Consider the following 18,788-nt stretch of genomic DNA (forward strand, 5'->3'; position numbering starts at 1 on the left):
GACAGTTTTTTTTTTTTTTTCTTAATGTTTTGTAGAGACAAAGTCTTATTATGTTTCCCAGGCTGGTCTCAAACTCCTGGCCTCAAGTGATCCTCCCACCTTGGCCTCCCAAAGCGCTGGGATTATAGGTGTGAGCCACCACATCCAGCCAAAGAAAAAAACAATTAGAGAAAAAAAAACAATGAAGGTAGAATTATTTTTGTACCAAATCATCTTTTGAAAGATAGAGCAACACAGAAGGGAATTCCTAGAGTAAATAAATGGGATGAAACCTGGTGCCCAAGTGGAGATACCAGGTACCCACTCCATTCACAGTGATGGAGGGCAGGCTAAGTATGCAGGATCTAAAAGCAAGTAGATGTGACTTGGGGATGACATTGACAAACACATATGCAAATAAGTTAGTGTTTCAATAGCAAACAATTTATGTGATGAAGAGAGGAGAGAAGTGAGAAAACATGTTATTATTTAATTTAGTTTAATTTAATTTTGAGATGGAGTGCAATGGGCTGGAGTGCAATGGCACGAACTTGGCTCACTGCAACCTCTGCCTCCCGGGTTCAAGTGATTCTCTTGCCCCAGCCTCCCGAGTAGCTGGGATTATAGTAGCTGGGATTACAGGTGCCTGCCACCATGCCAGGCTAATTTTGTATTTTTAGTAGAGACAGGTTTCACCATGTTGGTCAGACTGGTCTCTAACTCCTGACCTAAGGTGATCTGCTCACTTCGGCCTCCCAAAGTACTGGGATTACAGGCCTGAGCCACCGCACCTAGCCATAATTTTATTATTTCACAGAGTTCTAACACCTCTGCCTGTCTGTCTGTCTGTCTCTCTCTGTCTTTTCATCAAATAATGATTGTGTACCATGAACTGAGTGGTATGATCAACTACTCCCTTGGTTGGAATCTAAGGTCCAAAATAAAAAGACCTCATTATCACCGTTTGCTCCTCAAAATCTTTAATCCTCCTGAACTGTTCCCATTTAGGTTTACTGCAACTGGAACTGCTTCTTCCTTAATGTCTACTAGGACCTTAGAATGTTTAATAATAAATAGTCCCATAACACTGGGGAAGGAGATCCCTAGTGAAGAGCTGCAGAGCTACAAGACTTTGTCTTTTGACACTGACTCTTTCCACTTTTCTTTATAAAGCAAGAGTCAGCTCAGCTCTTCAAATAATTATTAGGCACTATATACCAAGTAAAAGCAGCATGTTATGCTTACCTTGGACTAAGTACTATACTAGATTCTTTACTTTTTTATTTTTAATTTTCTCAATGACTCTATGAGATGAATACTATTGTTTTTCCTATTTTTATGGTAAGAAAACTCATACACATAAATTGCCCAAGTTTGTGCTGTTAGTAGTGGAGGAGCCAGGATTCCAACCCAGTCAGTTTGGCTCGTGTGTGTGTGTTACCACTGCATCCCATGCCACCCAGGTTAGGGACGCAGAGATGATTATAAACAGCTCCTCTCGGCAACAGGTTCAGATGGTACAAAGCCCAAGGGTCTATTGACAGATGAGACAATCAAGAGCAAGAATGTTCTCAGAAAACTTGAACCCTCACTCCAAACTTACCAAGTAAGACTGATGAGGGAGAATATGAAATCTGAACTTTGGTTCCAAAATGAAATGCATCATCAACACAGGATAGGGAGACGTGACGTGACACGAATTCTCTGAAGAAGTTCTGGGTGTTTTGGGTGACTGCCTCGACAGGAGCCTAGTGAGATGTTACAGCTCAAGGGTGAAACCCTGGACTTAATAGAACAAGGAAGTCCAGAGGGTGGATGGTGATGCAAGTGAATGTCCCCCTATGCCCTCGCCAGCTCTGATGACACATGAGTCCCCTGTCCCACGCAAAGAGACATATTTTTGGAGGGACATTGACAAACTACAGTATATTCACATGTGGCTGTTGGGAAGTGGTGAAGAAATGCTAATGAAACTAAAGGCATAGTTTCTTTCATTATTTGACCATGCTATGGAAAAGACATTTATCTTCGGAAGACCCAGTCCAACTAAGGGCATAAGGGCTTGGACACAGTGGTATGGTAGAATGTCTTCTGGAAGTCTTTGAAAGTGAGATTGATACTCATCTTCCTGTTCCATGTGCTTTTTCAGCAGCAGAGAGTTGGTCCTAAGTATCTGAGGAGCAGCCACAGAGCTCTGGAATTTTATTCATTACACTGCAAATGTGGGCTCTGGGAACAGGATGCTCTGAACACTTAGGCCTGGGGTCAGGAGAACCGATGTGTGGGCCCCACCAAGAATTCCGAGTTAATTAGTAGTGAATGAGGCCAGGACACAAACTCCCTCAGTGAGTCTAATGTACTGCCAAGGTGGAGGACCACTGGCTTTCCTACCTTCTTCATATGGATGTCATGAGGACACAAAATAGGGACTTAATGGCTTCTTAAACCTTTACTATCAGCAAAAATCCCTTAGAAGAAATTCTATTGTCATTCTCTATTAATATCCTTATTACTCAATTAGGGATTGATGTCACAGAGGAGAATATTTCCAAATGGCCAAACCTAAGCAGAATTCTGGCCTTATGCCCCAATGCTTTTTTTGGAAAGCACAGATCTCTTTTTATTGCCTCCTTGTTGTTCATTTTGGTATTGGTGGATGATATGGGTGTTTTTCCATTAGAACTTCAGCAAACAGTTTCCCATGAAAGCTTACAGGAACACAATACAATAATTCTGGGTTATTTCTGCTAGAGGCTAGATTCAAATTAATGACCTAGGAATGGAACAAACAAAAAAGTAGACGCCAATTAATTCCCAGAGCTCTCCAAAGCACTTTTCCGAACACTTGAAATTTATCACAAGAAAATAAACTCTCCTGGTTTCTATTTTGTTGTTGTTGTTAAGGTTTAAGATGATGCAGTAAAACTTGTTGTATTTGCTATTCATAATTTATAGCTCCGTGGTATTCTTCTGTTTATAAAAGTGTTTTATACCTTCATTGATAAGAATTGCCTTTTCCTCAGGAAAAATAATTTCATTTAAAATATGAAGGCATAATGAATGGCAATAAGCATGCCAAATCAGTAGGAATGCCAGTTTATTTTTCCATCAATTTCTTTTTTGGGGAGATAAATGTGAGCTACTTAGAACCAATTGTTCATCATTCTCTGGGGGTTGTGATTCGGAGAAATTAGACTCATGTTTGTCTGCAGAAAGCTCGGCTGTGGAATACTGAATTGAATGAAATCTTAGGACATTCTCCCTCTGGTGTAGAAGCTCTCGGACAGGTGGGACTTAGCTACTTGCCCTGAACTCCGCAGTTCACCAGAGCACCATGATTACAACATTCTTTCTTAGAATCCTAGACACACAACTTGAAGGTACTAGATGCTCCTTTATAAGCTGAGGCCAGAAAAGTTGCATTTTCTGGGGTCTTGTGGCTTAGATAGGCTGACGTGGTTACATAAGCATGGCCTTTGCCATCCACAGCCCTGGGTACAGATCCCAGCTCCATGACCTCTGTGACCTTGAGCCTCTATTCCCTGGTCTGTAAAAGTGAGCACAATTCTTCCTTTCTGGGATTAGTTTGAAAATTAAATTCCAGCCGGGCACAGTGGCTCACATCTGTAATCCCAGCACTTTGGGAGGCCGAGGTGGGCAGATCACTTGAGATCAGGGGTTTGAGACCAGCCCAGCCAACGTGGTAAAACCACGTCTCTACTAAAAACACAAAAACTAGCCAGGCGTGGTGGTACGTGTCTGTAATCCCAGCTACTCAGGAGGCTGAGGCACAAGAATTGCTTGAACCCAGGAGGCGGAGGAGGTAGTGAGCCAAGATCACACCACTGTACTCTAGCCTGGGCAACAGAGCGAGACTCTGTCTCAAAAAAAAAAAAAAAATTAAATTCAATACAGGTAAATGGCGTGGCACAGTTCCTGGCATATGGCAGAGCAAGTGCCCAACACTGGTTGAACTGTAGTTCGACCTTCCCTTTCTTTCGTCAAAATCCTACCCCTTCCTTCAGACCTGGTTCCAGGGTCCCTTTCTTCAAGAGATATCATTACTGCCCCTGCTCTCAGTTCTTGCCTCTCCCCTCCCATTTTGCTTGTATTTGCTTATTTTTTGGTTTCTAGAAGAAACAGATAATACATGATTGAACGAATGAACGAGACAAAATCCCTGAGACAGTGTGGCCACCCCAGGCCTGACCATGCTCATTTCTCTTCCTCCCCAGAGGCCTCTCTGACTAACCACACAGAAACCATCACCGTGGAGGAAGGCCAGACGCTCACTCTAAAGTGTGTCACTTCTCTGAGGAAGTCCTCCTCCCTCCAGTGGCTGACCCCCTCAGGGTTCACCATTTTTTTAAATGAGTATCCTGGTAAGTGAAAGAAAGAAAGAAAAATGCCACCAGACCTCAACCTGAGGGATTTTCCAGCTGGACAGGTTGGTGGGACAGAAAGCCTGCATGAGTCACCCAAGGGGTGAACTCAGCCCACCTACTGTTACACGTGAATCATGCCTCCAAAGCCTGTTATTATAGACGCGGTGGCTTGCTGGGGGCAGGAACTGTGAAATGGAAACCCCACCAGAATGGTTGTTAAAGGGGGTTCAAATTACAAAGCACATTTCCATGTCCCCACTCCACACTCACATCACTTTTTCACTCTCAGTAACCATCCCACAACCACAGCACAATGACAGACAGGCAGCCAACTGACTGGGAGCTCGGTCCTCATGCAGCCACCACCACCACCCCACATAGGAAGCCAGCTGCTTCATTTTCCATCTGAGCAATCCAAAGGCACATTACAAAGCTCCCTTCCAGATAGCTCTTCTTCTCCTGTTGGTCTTAACACAAAATCAAGATTTTTAAGCAATAGAAACAGACAGGATGTATTAATGTGGAAATGAGGCCAGTCATTTCTCTCTTCACAAACACACATGAAGAAAGTACAAGATGTCTTGAGATGGAAAAAGACTCTTAAAAATCTCTTGGGTTCATCTCTTTGACGTTAGGCAGGGTTTTACTAAACCCTAGATCATTTTATACCTCCATTTAATATTGCTAACTCCCAAATACTTGGAAAAGTCTAAAACACATTTCAATCTTATTTACAAAGCAGAGCCACTTAAAACATATCATGCTGGCTGGGCGTGGTGGCTCATGCCTGTAATCCCAGCACTTTGGGAGACTGAGGCAGGCAGATCATTTTGAGGTCAGGAGTTCAAGACCAGCCTGGCCAACAAGGTGAAACCCTGTCTCTACCAAAAATACAAAAAAATTAGCTGGGCGTGGTGGAACACTCCTGTAATCCCAGCTACTGGGGGAGGCTGAGGCAGGAGAATCACTTGAACCCAGGAGATGACAGTTGCAGTGAGCCGAGATAGTGCCACTGCACTCCAGCCTGGGCAACAGAGCAGGACTCTGTCTCTAAAAAAAAAAAAATTGATATGCTTTAAAAGCATTATTAGATACTGATGTGTTAACATAAAGAAATATGTTATTTCAAGCTAAATCAACTAGTAATACTAGATTCCAGTAGAAGTAAATACTAACTGTCAAAAGTTCTGAGAGAAAAACATTTTAAATAGAGACAATTCTGTTACACAATGCTTTTTGCTGTTTTGTTTCTGGTTTCGGTAAACTAGGAGAGGAGGGACTCTCGGGTTTCTGCAGCAGAATGGCTTGATCTAGCTCAGTGGTTCCCCACCTGGAATGATCTTGCCTTCCAGTGGACACTGGACAACGTCGGGAGATAGTTTTGATTGTGCCAAATGTAGAAAGTGGGTGGTGCTTCTGGTATTTAGTGGGTAGAGACCAAGGATCCATCAGATACCTTTCCTCGTAACAGCTCTATTTCCCTCTTGTACAGCTTTTAAAAATTCCAGATACCAGCTTCTTCATCACTCGGCCAATCAGCTCTCCATCAGTGTGTCTAACATAACCCTGCGAGACGAAGGCGTGTACAAGTGCTTACATTACAGTGACTCTGTGAGCACAAAGGAAGTGAAAGTGATTGTGCTGGGTAGGTACTTGCAAGTAAACCCAGTAGGGGAGCAATATGGATAGGAACACGATACGTCATTTTTAAACTGAACCTTTGAGTTTAAAAATGTTGCCTAGAGCAAGGCATTGCCTGGGACACCTCTGCCATCTTGTATTGAAAGGAAACAGAAGAGAGCATTTTGAGAAGCAAGCCCTAGACTGAACTGTGAACTTGTGAAATTTGTCTTTGACAGCAACTAAATTTTCTCTCCGGGAAACTAAAAGAAAAGAAAATTAATATCTGATGAGCTGCAACTATGTGCCAGGCACCATGTGAGGCTCTAGGGAACCAAAGATGAATTAGGCACGATCTCTGCCCATACGGAGTTTGCGCACCAGCTCGGGAAGGAAAACATGTATGCAAATGAAGTGGAACCTCGTGACAGCCAATCCTGAGATAGAATGAATTCAGATGTAGCTGCACTGCTTGATCTGCTCAAATCCTCTCTGCCAAACAATTCCTCTTTTCTGTAGGAGGGTGGGATTAGGAGGTGCAGATAAGAAGTGACAGCCTCCTAATTGCCTAGGACTTACTCAGTTCTACAGATGATCAGCTGTGTCCAGTATGTGTCTTACTATCCTTACTCGTTTTGTCTTTTGTGGCAGAGCAGATCGATTAAAAACATTGCTTTTTATTGATCTCTGAGTAACATCATCCCACATATCACACAAATGAATGTCTTAGACTTCTCTTGTTGAATTACTGCAGTGTGGTGCCTGCCATACGGTAAGAGCATGATGGGAAAGTAGCTGGGAAGGAGTGGCTCTCGAAGGGGTTTTGAGAACCACCGTGACTCAGCTCAACGTTGTCTTTTTGTAAGGGAGCACACATCCTGGCTCGGCTGCTTGTGTGCCCTTCTGGGCTCTCTTAACACCCCATGCATACTCTGTCATTGCCCTCAACACATAATCTTTTCATTAACAGTTTAGGGGCTGAAGCTACCACCAGACTATTAGCTCCTTGACTCATATCTTTTTCATCTTCGTATTGCCAACAAGTAACACATCTAATGTATATTTGGAGCTAAGAAGTGCCTTTACGAGGTCTTGATGGCAGATGGGTGGGTGAGTTAAGTAAACGGGGAAGAGTTCAGTTCTGGACCAAAGTGAAAGTAGAATGGGAAAGAGGAAGAAGCAAGCCTAACTAAAAAGTATTTCCAAGACAGAGGTATAAAGAAAAAGACGAACTTGCCCTTTATAAGATAAACGCACCTTTTTTTTTTTTTTTTGAGATGGAGTCTCGCTCTGTTGCCCGGGCTGGAGTACAGTGGCGCTCTCTCGGCTCACTGCAACCTCCCCTTTCCAGGTTCAAGAGATTCTCCTGCCTCAGCCTCCCGAGTAGCTGGGATTATAGGTGTGCGCCACTATGCCCAGCTAATTTTTGTATTTTTAGTAGAGATGGGGGTTTCACCATGTTGATTGGCCAGGATGGTCTCGATCTCCTGACCTCGTGATCCGCCTGCCTCGGCCTCCCAAAGTGCTGGGATTACAGGCGTGAGTCAACTCGCCCGGCCTCATATATCACATTTTAAGAATTGTTGCTACATTGCTTGTTTGGGAATTTTCAGAGACTAACAACACACTGAGTAATACACATTCTGGCTTCAGCCAAAGTTGCTTTGCAAGCACATAAAAGCCCTTTAACATGGCTGTATTCTGGAACAGATTAAGTTAAAAACATGGGCCAGGCACAGTGGCTCACACTTGTAATCCCAGCACTTTGGGAGGTGGAGGTGGGCGGATCACTTGAGGTCGTGAGCTGGAGACCAGCTCAGCCAACATGGAGAAATCCCGTCTCTACGAAAAATACAAAAATTAGCTGGGTGTGGTGGTAGGCGCCTGTAATCTCAGCTACTCAGGAGGCTGAGGCAGGAGAATTGCGTGAACCTGGGAGGTGGGGGTTGCAGTGAGCTGAGATCTTGCCACTACACTCCAGCGTGGGCAACAGAGGGAGACTCTGTCTTAAAAAAAAAAAAAAAAAAAAAGCCCATTAATTAGAGTATACCCTACAACAATCACCTACAGATTATTAGGCTCTGTGCTATGTTGAGATATGCAGACTCATACCTAATTAAACACAGAAAAATCCATTTTCTTCTAGCAACTCCTTTCAAGCCAATCCTGGAAGCTTCAGTTATCAGAAAGCAAAATGGAGAAGAACATGTTGTACTCATGTGCTCCGCGATGAGAAGCAAGCCCCCCCCGCAGATAACCTGGCTCCTTGGGAATGGCGTGGAGGTCTCCGGTAAGTGGAGAAATGGTTCTCTTCTTTGTCTTCCTTCCTGCTCAAATTTCCAGGAGATTTTTAAATGTTTTGGCACCCTCTAGTGGCAGAAGATGCCAGAAGACACCATTTAATATTCTATTAGTTCTTTTCCAGACAAATTATTCTTACAACCAATCAACATTATGCCTTAATCTTGAAAGGCTAATCACAGATAATGAAAATGTTTTTGTTTAAAACAGGTAAAAATCTAAAGTGAACTGTAATGACTTCTTCAAATTTCACAAAATTTTCTAAAATAAGTAAATACAGAAGTATAACATCTCAGGCTGGGTGCAGTGGCTCACGCCTGTAATCCCAGCACTTTGGGAGGCCGAGGTGGGTGGATCACCTGAGGTTAGGAGTTCGAGACCAGCCTGACCAACATGGAGAAACCTTGTCTCTACTAAAAATACAGAATTAGCCGGGTGTGGTGGCGCATGCTTGTACTCAGGAGGCTGAGGCAAGAGAATTGCTTGAACCAAAGAGGCGGAGGTTGTGGGGTGAGCAAACAAATCACGCCATTTCACTCCAGCCTGGGTAACAAGAGCAAAATTCCGTCAAAAAAAAAAAAAAAAAAAAGTATAATAGCTCTGAGCCTGAACTTGTTCCCAGATATAAAATTGAAAATACATTTAACATAATACGTATAATTGAAACAGATATGATCTTCCCTATATTGTATAGTACTATATTGTGTCATACCCACAAGGACAGATTAAAAATATTCTTGTAATAAAGCATCTAAAGGTTGAGCCTTTGAAACAGAGTAACTAATTAATTATGATGCCTGGCTACTGTTTATAGTTTGCTTACATTTCAACAGACATTACCTTTGATATCTATGTGATGAACAATTTTTTTTTTTTTTTGAGATGGAGTCTCACTCTGTCTCCCAGGCTGGAGTGCCATGGTGCGCTCTCGGCTCACTGTAACCTCTGCCTCCTGGGTTGAAACGGTTCTCCTACCTCAGCTTCTGGAGTAGCTGGGATTACAGGCGCCTGCCACAACACCCAGCTAATTTTTGTAGTTTTAGTAGAGGCGGGGTTTCACCATGTTGGCCAGGTCTTCGACCCCTGATCTCAGGTGTTCCACGGCCTCCAAGAGTGCTAGGATTACAGGTGTGAGCCACTACGCCCAGCCTGTAATCAACATTCTTAGAGTTGCAAAGGACCCTTTACAGTTGAGAATACTGAGGGTCAAATGGAGTTCTAGAGAGAAAAGACCTAAACCTAGATCTGATTCCCAGTGCAGTGCCAATTCTGCTTCGTTATAAGACTTCCCCTTTAATTCGCCTTATTCATATAACCGGAATAAGGTCTTGGATCTTTGTGTTTCATAACAACATCAAGCTATCCTTCTTAAGCTTTGAATTTTTTTTATTTCCAGTAGTGAAAACTTTGTAGAAAACCATCATCTACTCTCATTCATCTGTTTGCCTTTGTGACCAGAGCCAAGCCTATACAAGGGAACTGGCTGAGGTTAGAATGAGGTTAGAAATCTAATGTTTGCCCTGAAGTCAAGGCCATTGGCCTCTAGTAGAACCTAGCATTAAATAGCCATAACCTCTTTAAATTGCTACGCAGGTGGAACCCACCATGAATTTGAAACTGATGGGAAGAAATGTAATACTACCAGCACTCTCATAATCCACACTTATGGCAAAAATTCAACAGTGGACTGCATTATCCGGCACAGAGGCCTGCAAGGGAGAAAACTAGTAGCACCCTTCCGGTTTGAAGATTTGGGTAAGAAGAACTAATGATTCTCTTTAATAATTTTTGATTTACTTTAATATTACACTATCAAACAAAATTAAATGCAGTGGGCAAAGTCCTTCAGAGTGAGATTACTGCCAACAAAGCTCTTCCTAATAGCAAATTCCTGTACTGATTGAAATTTCTCCAGGTGAGTGACGGAATTTCAACTATTCCAATGTTCAAAAGAACCCCAGTTAAGCAGAAAGCCTAGCAGAGCACCATATGCAAATAGTGTTATGCTTGCTTTTTGATAATGACTTTAAATAGTTTTATTGCCGTTGTGTTTTTGGAGCAATCATATGAATCATACTACATCTTTGTACTTGACCCAGAAGGAGATAATATTAGCTGAAATAAACCAAAATTGTCAATATCATTTTATGTCAATATGAAACACACAGTTACATGAAGACATAATTCCTGTTTAGATTTATTTTATTGTTATAATTGCTTTGAAGATTTTAGTTTAACCATGTTAATATTCTGAGTTGAACACCATTTTAAATATCCAATATTAAATGTGAAGATGAGTTGCCTCTATTCTCAGAACCTCTATTCTATGATTCTTTCCCCAAAAGTCCAAGAAATAATTTTAAAACTGTCCACAACTCTTTGAGCTAAGAGGTATCCTTTAAGATGCATGAGTCCTGTAAGAAGTTTGCAATTAGTAGGACTCTGAGTTTCATTGTTTTACAAGGTACTTCGTGTAATCAATTCCTGAAGTATAAGGAATTACTCACATTAGTGAAAGAGGAAACTGTTGCATGACAATGCATTTATTGAAAAACTCTTTTATCAAGCTGATGCTGAAAGTCGAAGCTTGCTTAGGAGAACCTCACTGTGGGAAAGCTGCCATACTGCCCTATGGGGGCTGTGGCTGCGGTTAACAGGCCCCCTCTGACTACCACATACTTTCCACGGGTCACTTTCTCACCAAACCAAAAGTAGTCATTGCAGAAGCTGCACTGTAAGACCCATGGACTCACAGACTGAGCTGTACAGTAACCTTAACAACCACCCCCGCCCCGCTGTGAGTCATCCCCACCCCACGCCCCCACCTCCAGCAGTAGAACTGAAGCACGGGGCCTGTAGAGGATGAGGCTATATCTAAAAGCTTCCTAAAGACATTCAGATTTTTCAATAGGAGAACCAACAATGTTGGGAAAAAATGCATTCTTAATTTTCAGCAATTGTTCAAGCCATCTACAAAAATTACTATGAAGGGGGAAATGGCAGTTCTCCTCCCTTATGGCAATAGCTCTACATGACTCAAAATTATAGCTAAAGATGTTTTTAATAATAGGCTAAGGCCAGGCGTGATGGCTCACGCCTGTAATCCCAGCACTTTGGGAGGCTAAGTCGGGTGGATCACCTGAGGTCAGGAGTTCGAGACCAGCCTGGCCAACATGGCGAAACCCCATCTCTACTAAAAATAAAAAAATTAGCCGGGCATGGCTGTGGGCGCCTGTAATCCCAGCTACCTGGGATGCTGAGGCACAAGAATCGCTTGAATCCGGAAGGCGGAGTTTACAGTGAGCTAAGATCACACCACTGCACTCCAGCCTGGGCAACAGAGCAAGACTCTGTCTAATAATAATAATAATAATAATAATAGGCTAAGACTTAATTTTTATTTGTGATCTATTTGCTGTACTCACTGCCAGATCTCCAAATAGTATTCAAAGAGAAACGCCAGCATCAGCTATTGATGGCTTCCATTAGTTCAGTGTTTTTTCCATTTGGCTAGCTGCTACTATATTGACATACAGATGCTACAAACATTTTGTTCACCCAATTAGGAAAAAAATATGACTAGCCGAGGATGCTTTAAAACACATTTACACATAAGAGTTCTGACCCCTTTCATTCCTATGCTCTGCACGGAAGGACCTGGGGAAAGTGAGGGTCATGCCAGCACCAGGACTAGAGTGGTCCTGAGGAAAGAAGTGTCTTCCTCTGAAAAAGCCACAGTGTGACGCTTGGGGAAAGAGAGCAGAGCAACAGGAATAGATTTTTGAATAGGCTATCTTTGGTTCTTTGTTTTGGCTTGTTTTTTGAGACAGGGTCTCACTCTATCACTTAAGCTGGAGTGCAATGGTGTGATCACAGCTCATTGCAGCCTTGACCTCTCTGGGCTCAGATGATCCTCCTGAGTAGCTGGAACTACAGGGGTGCACCACCATGCCCAGCTAATTTTTTTTAGAGATGGAGTCTTGCCATGTTGCCCAGGCTGGTCTCAAACTCCCGAGCTTAAGCAATCTGCCTGCCTCGGCCTCCCACAGTACTGGGATTACGGCATGAGCCACCGTGCCCGGCCCCATATTCTTCTTAAAATTTGTTCCCAATACTTCTATTTGACTAGCATTCCAGCTTTTCCCTCTTTTCATTGCCAGCAGTTCTCCTCTTTCTTCAATTTTCTCTGGCACCTGTGTGGTCAGAGTTCATTTTAGCCTTCTAGTCTATACTACTATCTCTATAACATTTCCTTAGTAATTCTTTCTTTCCTCAGAGCCGTTACACACAATTCAGGTATTTTTATATTTTTCACACATTTAAATGTTTGATCAACCAGATACATTTTAAAAACCATGGAAAATTATTTGATTAAATAAACACCAGGAAGCACTCACAAATTTTATAAAAAAAAGAACCACCTGTGACGTGTCAGTATATATATATATGTATATACACACACACACATATACATATACGTGTGTGTGTGTGTGTGTGTGTGTGTATATATATATATTTTTTTTTTTTTGAGAGGGAGTCTCCTTGCTCTGTCACCCAGGCTGGAGTGCAGTGGTGCGATCTTGGCTCACTGCAACCTCTGCTTCCCAGGTTCAAGCAATTCTCTTGCCTCAGCCTCCCAAGTAGCTGGGATTACAAACACACACACCACCATGCCCGGCTAGTTTTTTGTATTTTTAGTAGAGATGGGGTTTCACCATGTTGACCAGGCTGGTCTTGAACTCCTGATTTCAGGCGATCCACCCACCTCAGCCTACCAAAGTGCTGAGATTACAGGTGTGAGCCACTGCGCCTGGCCCAACATGTCAGTATTAGTATTTGTAAAATGACAGGCGTAGTTGTTACATGCTTCCCGGATGTGGGTCTGTCCAATGACTGGTAAAACCTATACTAAGCTGACCTTCTGGAAACATTCCTAAGCATTGACTAATATTATACAATAACATGTAGCATTGTGCTTAATAAATAGCTAGGTATTGTACTAAACATGTTATATAAATGAACTTACTAATTCTCACGAAACACTCGAAGAGGTAAATGCTGTCAGTATCTCCATTTTACAGACAAGAAAAAAAAAAAAGTATTAGAGAGATCTGGTATCTTGTCCAGCTCATTCAGGAGCAAGTAAATAGCAGCACTGGAATTCAGCCCAGTCTGAGGCTGATTCCAAAGCCATCTAACTAATAGATAGATAGATAGGTGGATGGGTAGATAAACAGACAGAGGGATTGGTTGATGGATAGAAGGACACAGATAGAAACAGTGAACACCTTTTGCCTAGCACTGCCACCACACAGAGGTCCAGCATGCTGTGCTTTAAACCAGGCAGGTGAGCAGATGGACACTCAGTGGGATACAGATTCAAAAACCAGAGCAGGAGCCGCAGAACACACAGTTCTGGGGTTTCTGCACAAGCTCTACAAGCAGGTAGCTGCCAAATATATTCTCCAATCTCTTCTACTGAGCACAATGTGGGTAAAACTGCTCTCCATAGTAGCAGAATTTTGTTTTTCCCCTTTCCTAGTTACTGATGAAGAGACAGCTTCAGATACTCTGGAGAGAAACTCTGTATCCTCTCAAGACCCACAGCAGCCCACCAGTACTGGTAAGTGTCAAAATCATAAAAACTTGTTTTAAAAAATCGTGCCTCCTCGGGAAGGTCATTTTTCTCATTCTAAGTTTTAAGAATACTTTTTGTTTTAATTTTTACTAAGACCATACAGGCACCCTCCAGCTGGCTCCAGCTTTGTAGCATCCTAGAGTAGAACCACATCAGGCATTGGAATACTTAGTGGGATGGGCTTCAGGGTGACATAAAGCCTTGCAAGTTCAGTTCTAGTTTGCTTGAGATAGAGATGCACACATATACACACACACATTCACGACTGTGACATTTGAATTTCCTCTGCGGTAAAGGACAAGGTTGAATTCATTTATACGGAGGCTCATTTCTTTGTTTTCCCATCTAAAGCACACCAAACACAAAACACAGACTTGGTATCAACAAAGAGAAAAGAAATGGAAGCTGGAGATTTGGTGTTGTCATTGAATAATAAAATCACCTTTGAAGGCACATCAATTACTTGATTGTCAATAACTCAGGTCATTTTTTATTATGGGATTGAACTACAAATGCAGAATACTTTAGAATGTCTGGATTATAATTCCAGTTTTTAGACAGTGAACTCACTAGAAGTTAACTCAGAGCAATGATCATATATCTGATTTAACTTTGTAGTTTACCTAGCATAGTATCCAACAATAGCAGCTGCTCAGAAAATAAATTACAAATGAAAAGAAAGAAGGAAAGGAAGGAAGGAAGGAAGGAAGGAAGGAAGGAAGGAAGGAAGGAAGGAAGGAAGGAAGGAAATGGTTATAGTGCTTTGAGCAAGACTATTAGCCTCTTCCAGAAAGGCATAAATTCCTACATACTCTCTTTCCATTTCATGTAGTGTGTCAATAAGAATTTCATTTGGTGGAATAAGGGCTTTCAGATCATTATCATGTTCATAGTTCTGAGTATCAGATCACATTTTTAAAAATGTGTATCCTAAATAATATTTAAAAGTAAATGTTTGGGATTTCTAAATACTGATAAATACAACATGTACCATACAATTTTTTGAAGGACAATGGAAATTGAAAATATTATGAAGTGGAACAGCCACATCACTTGCTTTAATAATCCAATATTTGTAAACGTGTTTAGAATCTAGTTACTTTTAATGGCTTGCATCATTACAGAACAGCTCAATTTTCTGCTCTCTTTTTCATATATAAGACTTTAAAAATATGGTTTCTAAAATTCCTTTCAGCTTTCCATTTCTAAGATTTTATTACCTTTAATACCCATTTTCAATAGAATGGGAGGCTTCATTCCCCTCAGGGTCCACATAGTGGCGCTGTGCAATGGACTAAAAGGCAAGAAACTGCAGAGGGAAAAAAGGAAATTGGAAACATAAGCAGTAAGATCTGGAAAAAAAACAAAAAACAAAACAAAAAAAACCCCACAGTCTCTTATTTTTTATAATTTATCTTGCCTAGAAAAAAAATCATAGTACATCTCACCTCTAATGGGGAGGAAGCAGAGGTCTGAATGATAACTGAAGCTATATTTCAACATAAAAATCATTGCTTTCTGCATTTCAGGCAGTAGGTTTTTAATAATTAAAGCTTGGAATGCCATTCCTCGGTGTTGAGTTGTTATCTTGAAGCATCCTAAAGACCTTCTCCCTGATAGGCCTGATTCAGGATGGAAGTATGAAATCATGGTTTAAATGCTGGGTTCTAGAGTTAGGCAAAACAGAGTTTATGTATCGGCTTTGCCACTTGCTTGCTACAGGACTTTAGGTACTTTACATGACTGCTCTAAATCTCCGTTTTCTCAGGCCTGTGGTGAGAAATAATATATACCAAGTGCTCAGTTCAAGGCCGGGCACAGAGTAAGTGTTCAAAACATTTACCTTAAAAAAACAAGGCAAAGTGAGCCCAGTCATTTGCAAATATGTTTACAAGAAATCTATAGTTCAAAAATGATCTCAGTGCTGTTTTTAAATTTGACTTCCCAAGCTGCTCTGGGAAGACTTATCTAACTACAGTTGTGTATAGTCACATGCATATAATGTATGCATAACTCATGTTTTATTTTCTTTCACTTTAGTGTCAGTAATGGAAGATTCTAGTACATTGGAAATTGACAAAGAAGAGAAAGAACAAACCACTCAAGATCCTGACTTGACCACCGGTAAGTATCACCCACTGCATTTAGAATAAACACTCGACATTTTAACCTCTTAATCGATAAATTCAATGGCCTTTGTCAGTCCTCCTTTTTCTTGACCTTTCTGCCCTTTAGGACATGATTGGTTAATCACTCCCTTGTCCCTCCTTGATTTAGTTACCTCTTGGCTTCTTGACATACTTTTCCTGGTTCTGTTATCTGTTGCTAACCACTGCTTCCCTGTATCCATCAATTAACTCATCTTCCTCTTCTGACTTCTTAAATGTGTATATACTTCTGATTTTACTTCTCCATCTTTTGTTCTTCCTGTTTTTTTTCTTTTTTCTTTCTTTTTTTTTTTTTTTTTGAGACTGAGCTTTGCTCTTGTTGCCCAAGCTGGAGTGCAGTGGCATGATCTCGGCTCACGGCAACCTCCACCTCCCGGGTTCAAGTGATTCTCCTGCCTTAGCCTCCTGAGTAGCTGGGATTACAGGTGTGTGCCACCACCCCGGCTAATTTTGTATTTTTAGTAGAGATGGGATTTCTCCATATTGGTCAGGCTGGTCTTGAACTCCCGACCTCAGGTGATCCCCCCGCCTCGGCCTCCCAAAGTGCTGGGATTACAGGCTTGAGCCACCGCTCCCGGTCATTCTTCCCTTATTTCTTAAAGAGTTTACTCATTCCCAAGACGGTTCCTGTTGCCACTAGGCAAAAGATTTCTCTCTTTTTCTTTTCTGGTTTTGTTTTGTTTTTAGAGACAGGGTCTCTCTCTGTCGCCCAGGCCAGGGTGCAGGGGAACGATCATGCTCCCTGCAGCCTTGAACTCCTGGGCTCAACAGATCTCCTACCTTCACCTCTCAAATAGCTGGGATTACAGGTGTGAGCCACTGTGCCCGGCCAGCAAAATATTTCTATACCTATATTTTCAGAACATCCTCCTCAGCATTAGTCTCAATTTCTTTCTGTTTTCTATATGTCTGTAGCTGAATTTTCTGCGATTTCCTCAAACTCAACATTGCTAAATACCAAACAACACCTTCTCCCACAAAATCAGCTTGTCCAAAGCATCACACAGGCCCCAAACCTTAGTGTCATCTACCACTCCTGTGCATGTGTACAAATATATATATGTGTGTATATGTATATGTATATGCATATGTACACACATGTATAAAATTGGTCAATTTCCAAGAACTTTTGAGTCTTGTCTTTCAGGTATGCTGTCCATTGTCACTGTTAACATCCCAAGCCAGGCTCTCATCATCTCCTGCATGGAGTGTTATAACTTCAGTTTCCCCTCCTCTGGTTCACTTTCAGCACCCTACCATCAAAATATCTCTTTACATTCTGTATATCTGTGTTCTAAAACCCTTTATGGCTTCCTGAAATCTACAACACAGAGCATGAGTCCCAAACACCTCATTAGGTGTCATCTAGTACCTACTTCTGCAGTCTCATATCTACAAAGTCCCTACGAGATATATATTTTTCTCTGAAAACATCATCCCTTTTCAATTGCCCTGCTCTTGTTTATCCTCACTGCCCCTGGTGGAAGAGGAGACCTCCTGTCACCTCTCCTTACTCCCCCTTCAAGGCCAATATCTTCACTGAAAACTTTTTTGACCAACTCACTCCTCAGAGACCATTCTTGCCTCTGAACCCCTGAACACACTATGATATAAATATATATGGATCCAGAATTTGACATATCTTACTTTTGCTCGTTTTTACTAATTTGTTTATGTATAGAGAAGTAATTCCCAAAGCATATGAACTGTGCCTTCTGCAGGTCCAAGTACAATGTTCTACAGGTAGCTGGCACTCCTTAATTATTTGTTGGTTGAGATAAGGTGACCAGGACATTTAGCAAAGCTATATCCCATAGAATCAGAATTCTAGGTTTAGAAAGCTTTTTTTTTTTTTAGAGACAGGTCTCACTCTGTCTTCTAGGTTGGAGTGCAGTTTCACAGTCACAGCTCACTGTAACCTTAAACATCTGGACTCAAGTGATCCTCTGCCTCAGTCTCCCAAGTGGCTAGGACTACAGGTGTGCACCATGGCTCCTGGCAAATTTTTATTATTATTATTATTTTTGTAGAGACAAAGTCTCGCTATGTTGCCGCGGCTGGTCTCAAACTCCTGGCCTCAAGCAACCCTCCCATCTCAGCCTCCCAAAGTGCTGGGATTACAGGCATAAGCCACTGCACTTGGCTAGAAATATTTTTTTTTTTTTTTTTTTTTTTTTTTTTTTTTTTTTGAGGCAGAGTCTTCACTCTGTCGCCCAGGCTGGAGTGCAGTGGCACTTAAGAGCTCATCTAATTTAGCCCAAATGCCTTCCTGTAGGGCCACATTTAACCTAACCAAGATAAATAAATTTTCATTTTATTTGGATAGTTTTTTAAACTCCTTAACAATCCCTCTTGCTACTTAACTATATTTTGCTAAAAATCATTCCTATAACTAATTTGAATCCCCTGAGTATAATTTAAATTGATTTTCTCATATGCTTTCTCTAGAAATAAAAAATAACTAGCCCAATAGCTATGTAACTTAAAAGATCTTTTCAAATCATCACACATAATTGCCTTGTTTGTTGTATGCCTGTTTGCTTGTTCTCAGAGAATGAACAGTGTAAGTCTCTTTACCTTCAGGGGTAAACTCTTTCTCATCTCTTCATCTGAGCTGTTTATTAGCTTACATCACATTGTAGAAGTATTGTTACGTATTCTCCAGTGACAAAAAAAAAAAAAAAAAAACAACCCAAA

General features: G+C 41.5%; 1 protein-coding gene across 1 annotated transcript in view; it reads left to right on the forward strand.

Moving 5' to 3' along the window:
- The window catches only part of CRTAM (cytotoxic and regulatory T cell molecule), a 30,956-nt gene that overhangs the window by 7,291 nt on the left and 4,877 nt on the right, over positions 1-18,788 (forward strand). The window contains exons 2-7 of the mRNA XM_008021251.3: positions 4,215-4,361; positions 5,857-6,009; positions 8,131-8,274; positions 9,879-10,040; positions 13,828-13,908; positions 15,964-16,047. Of these exons, the coding sequence (XP_008019442.3) occupies positions 4,215-4,361; positions 5,857-6,009; positions 8,131-8,274; positions 9,879-10,040; positions 13,828-13,908; positions 15,964-16,047 (771 nt within the window). The remainder of the gene's footprint in view (positions 1-4,214; positions 4,362-5,856; positions 6,010-8,130; positions 8,275-9,878; positions 10,041-13,827; positions 13,909-15,963; positions 16,048-18,788) is intronic.

The sequence above is a fragment of the Chlorocebus sabaeus genome, chromosome 1, assembly GCF_047675955.1.
Source record: "Chlorocebus sabaeus isolate Y175 chromosome 1, mChlSab1.0.hap1, whole genome shotgun sequence".
Lineage (NCBI taxonomy): Eukaryota > Metazoa > Chordata > Mammalia > Primates > Cercopithecidae > Chlorocebus > Chlorocebus sabaeus.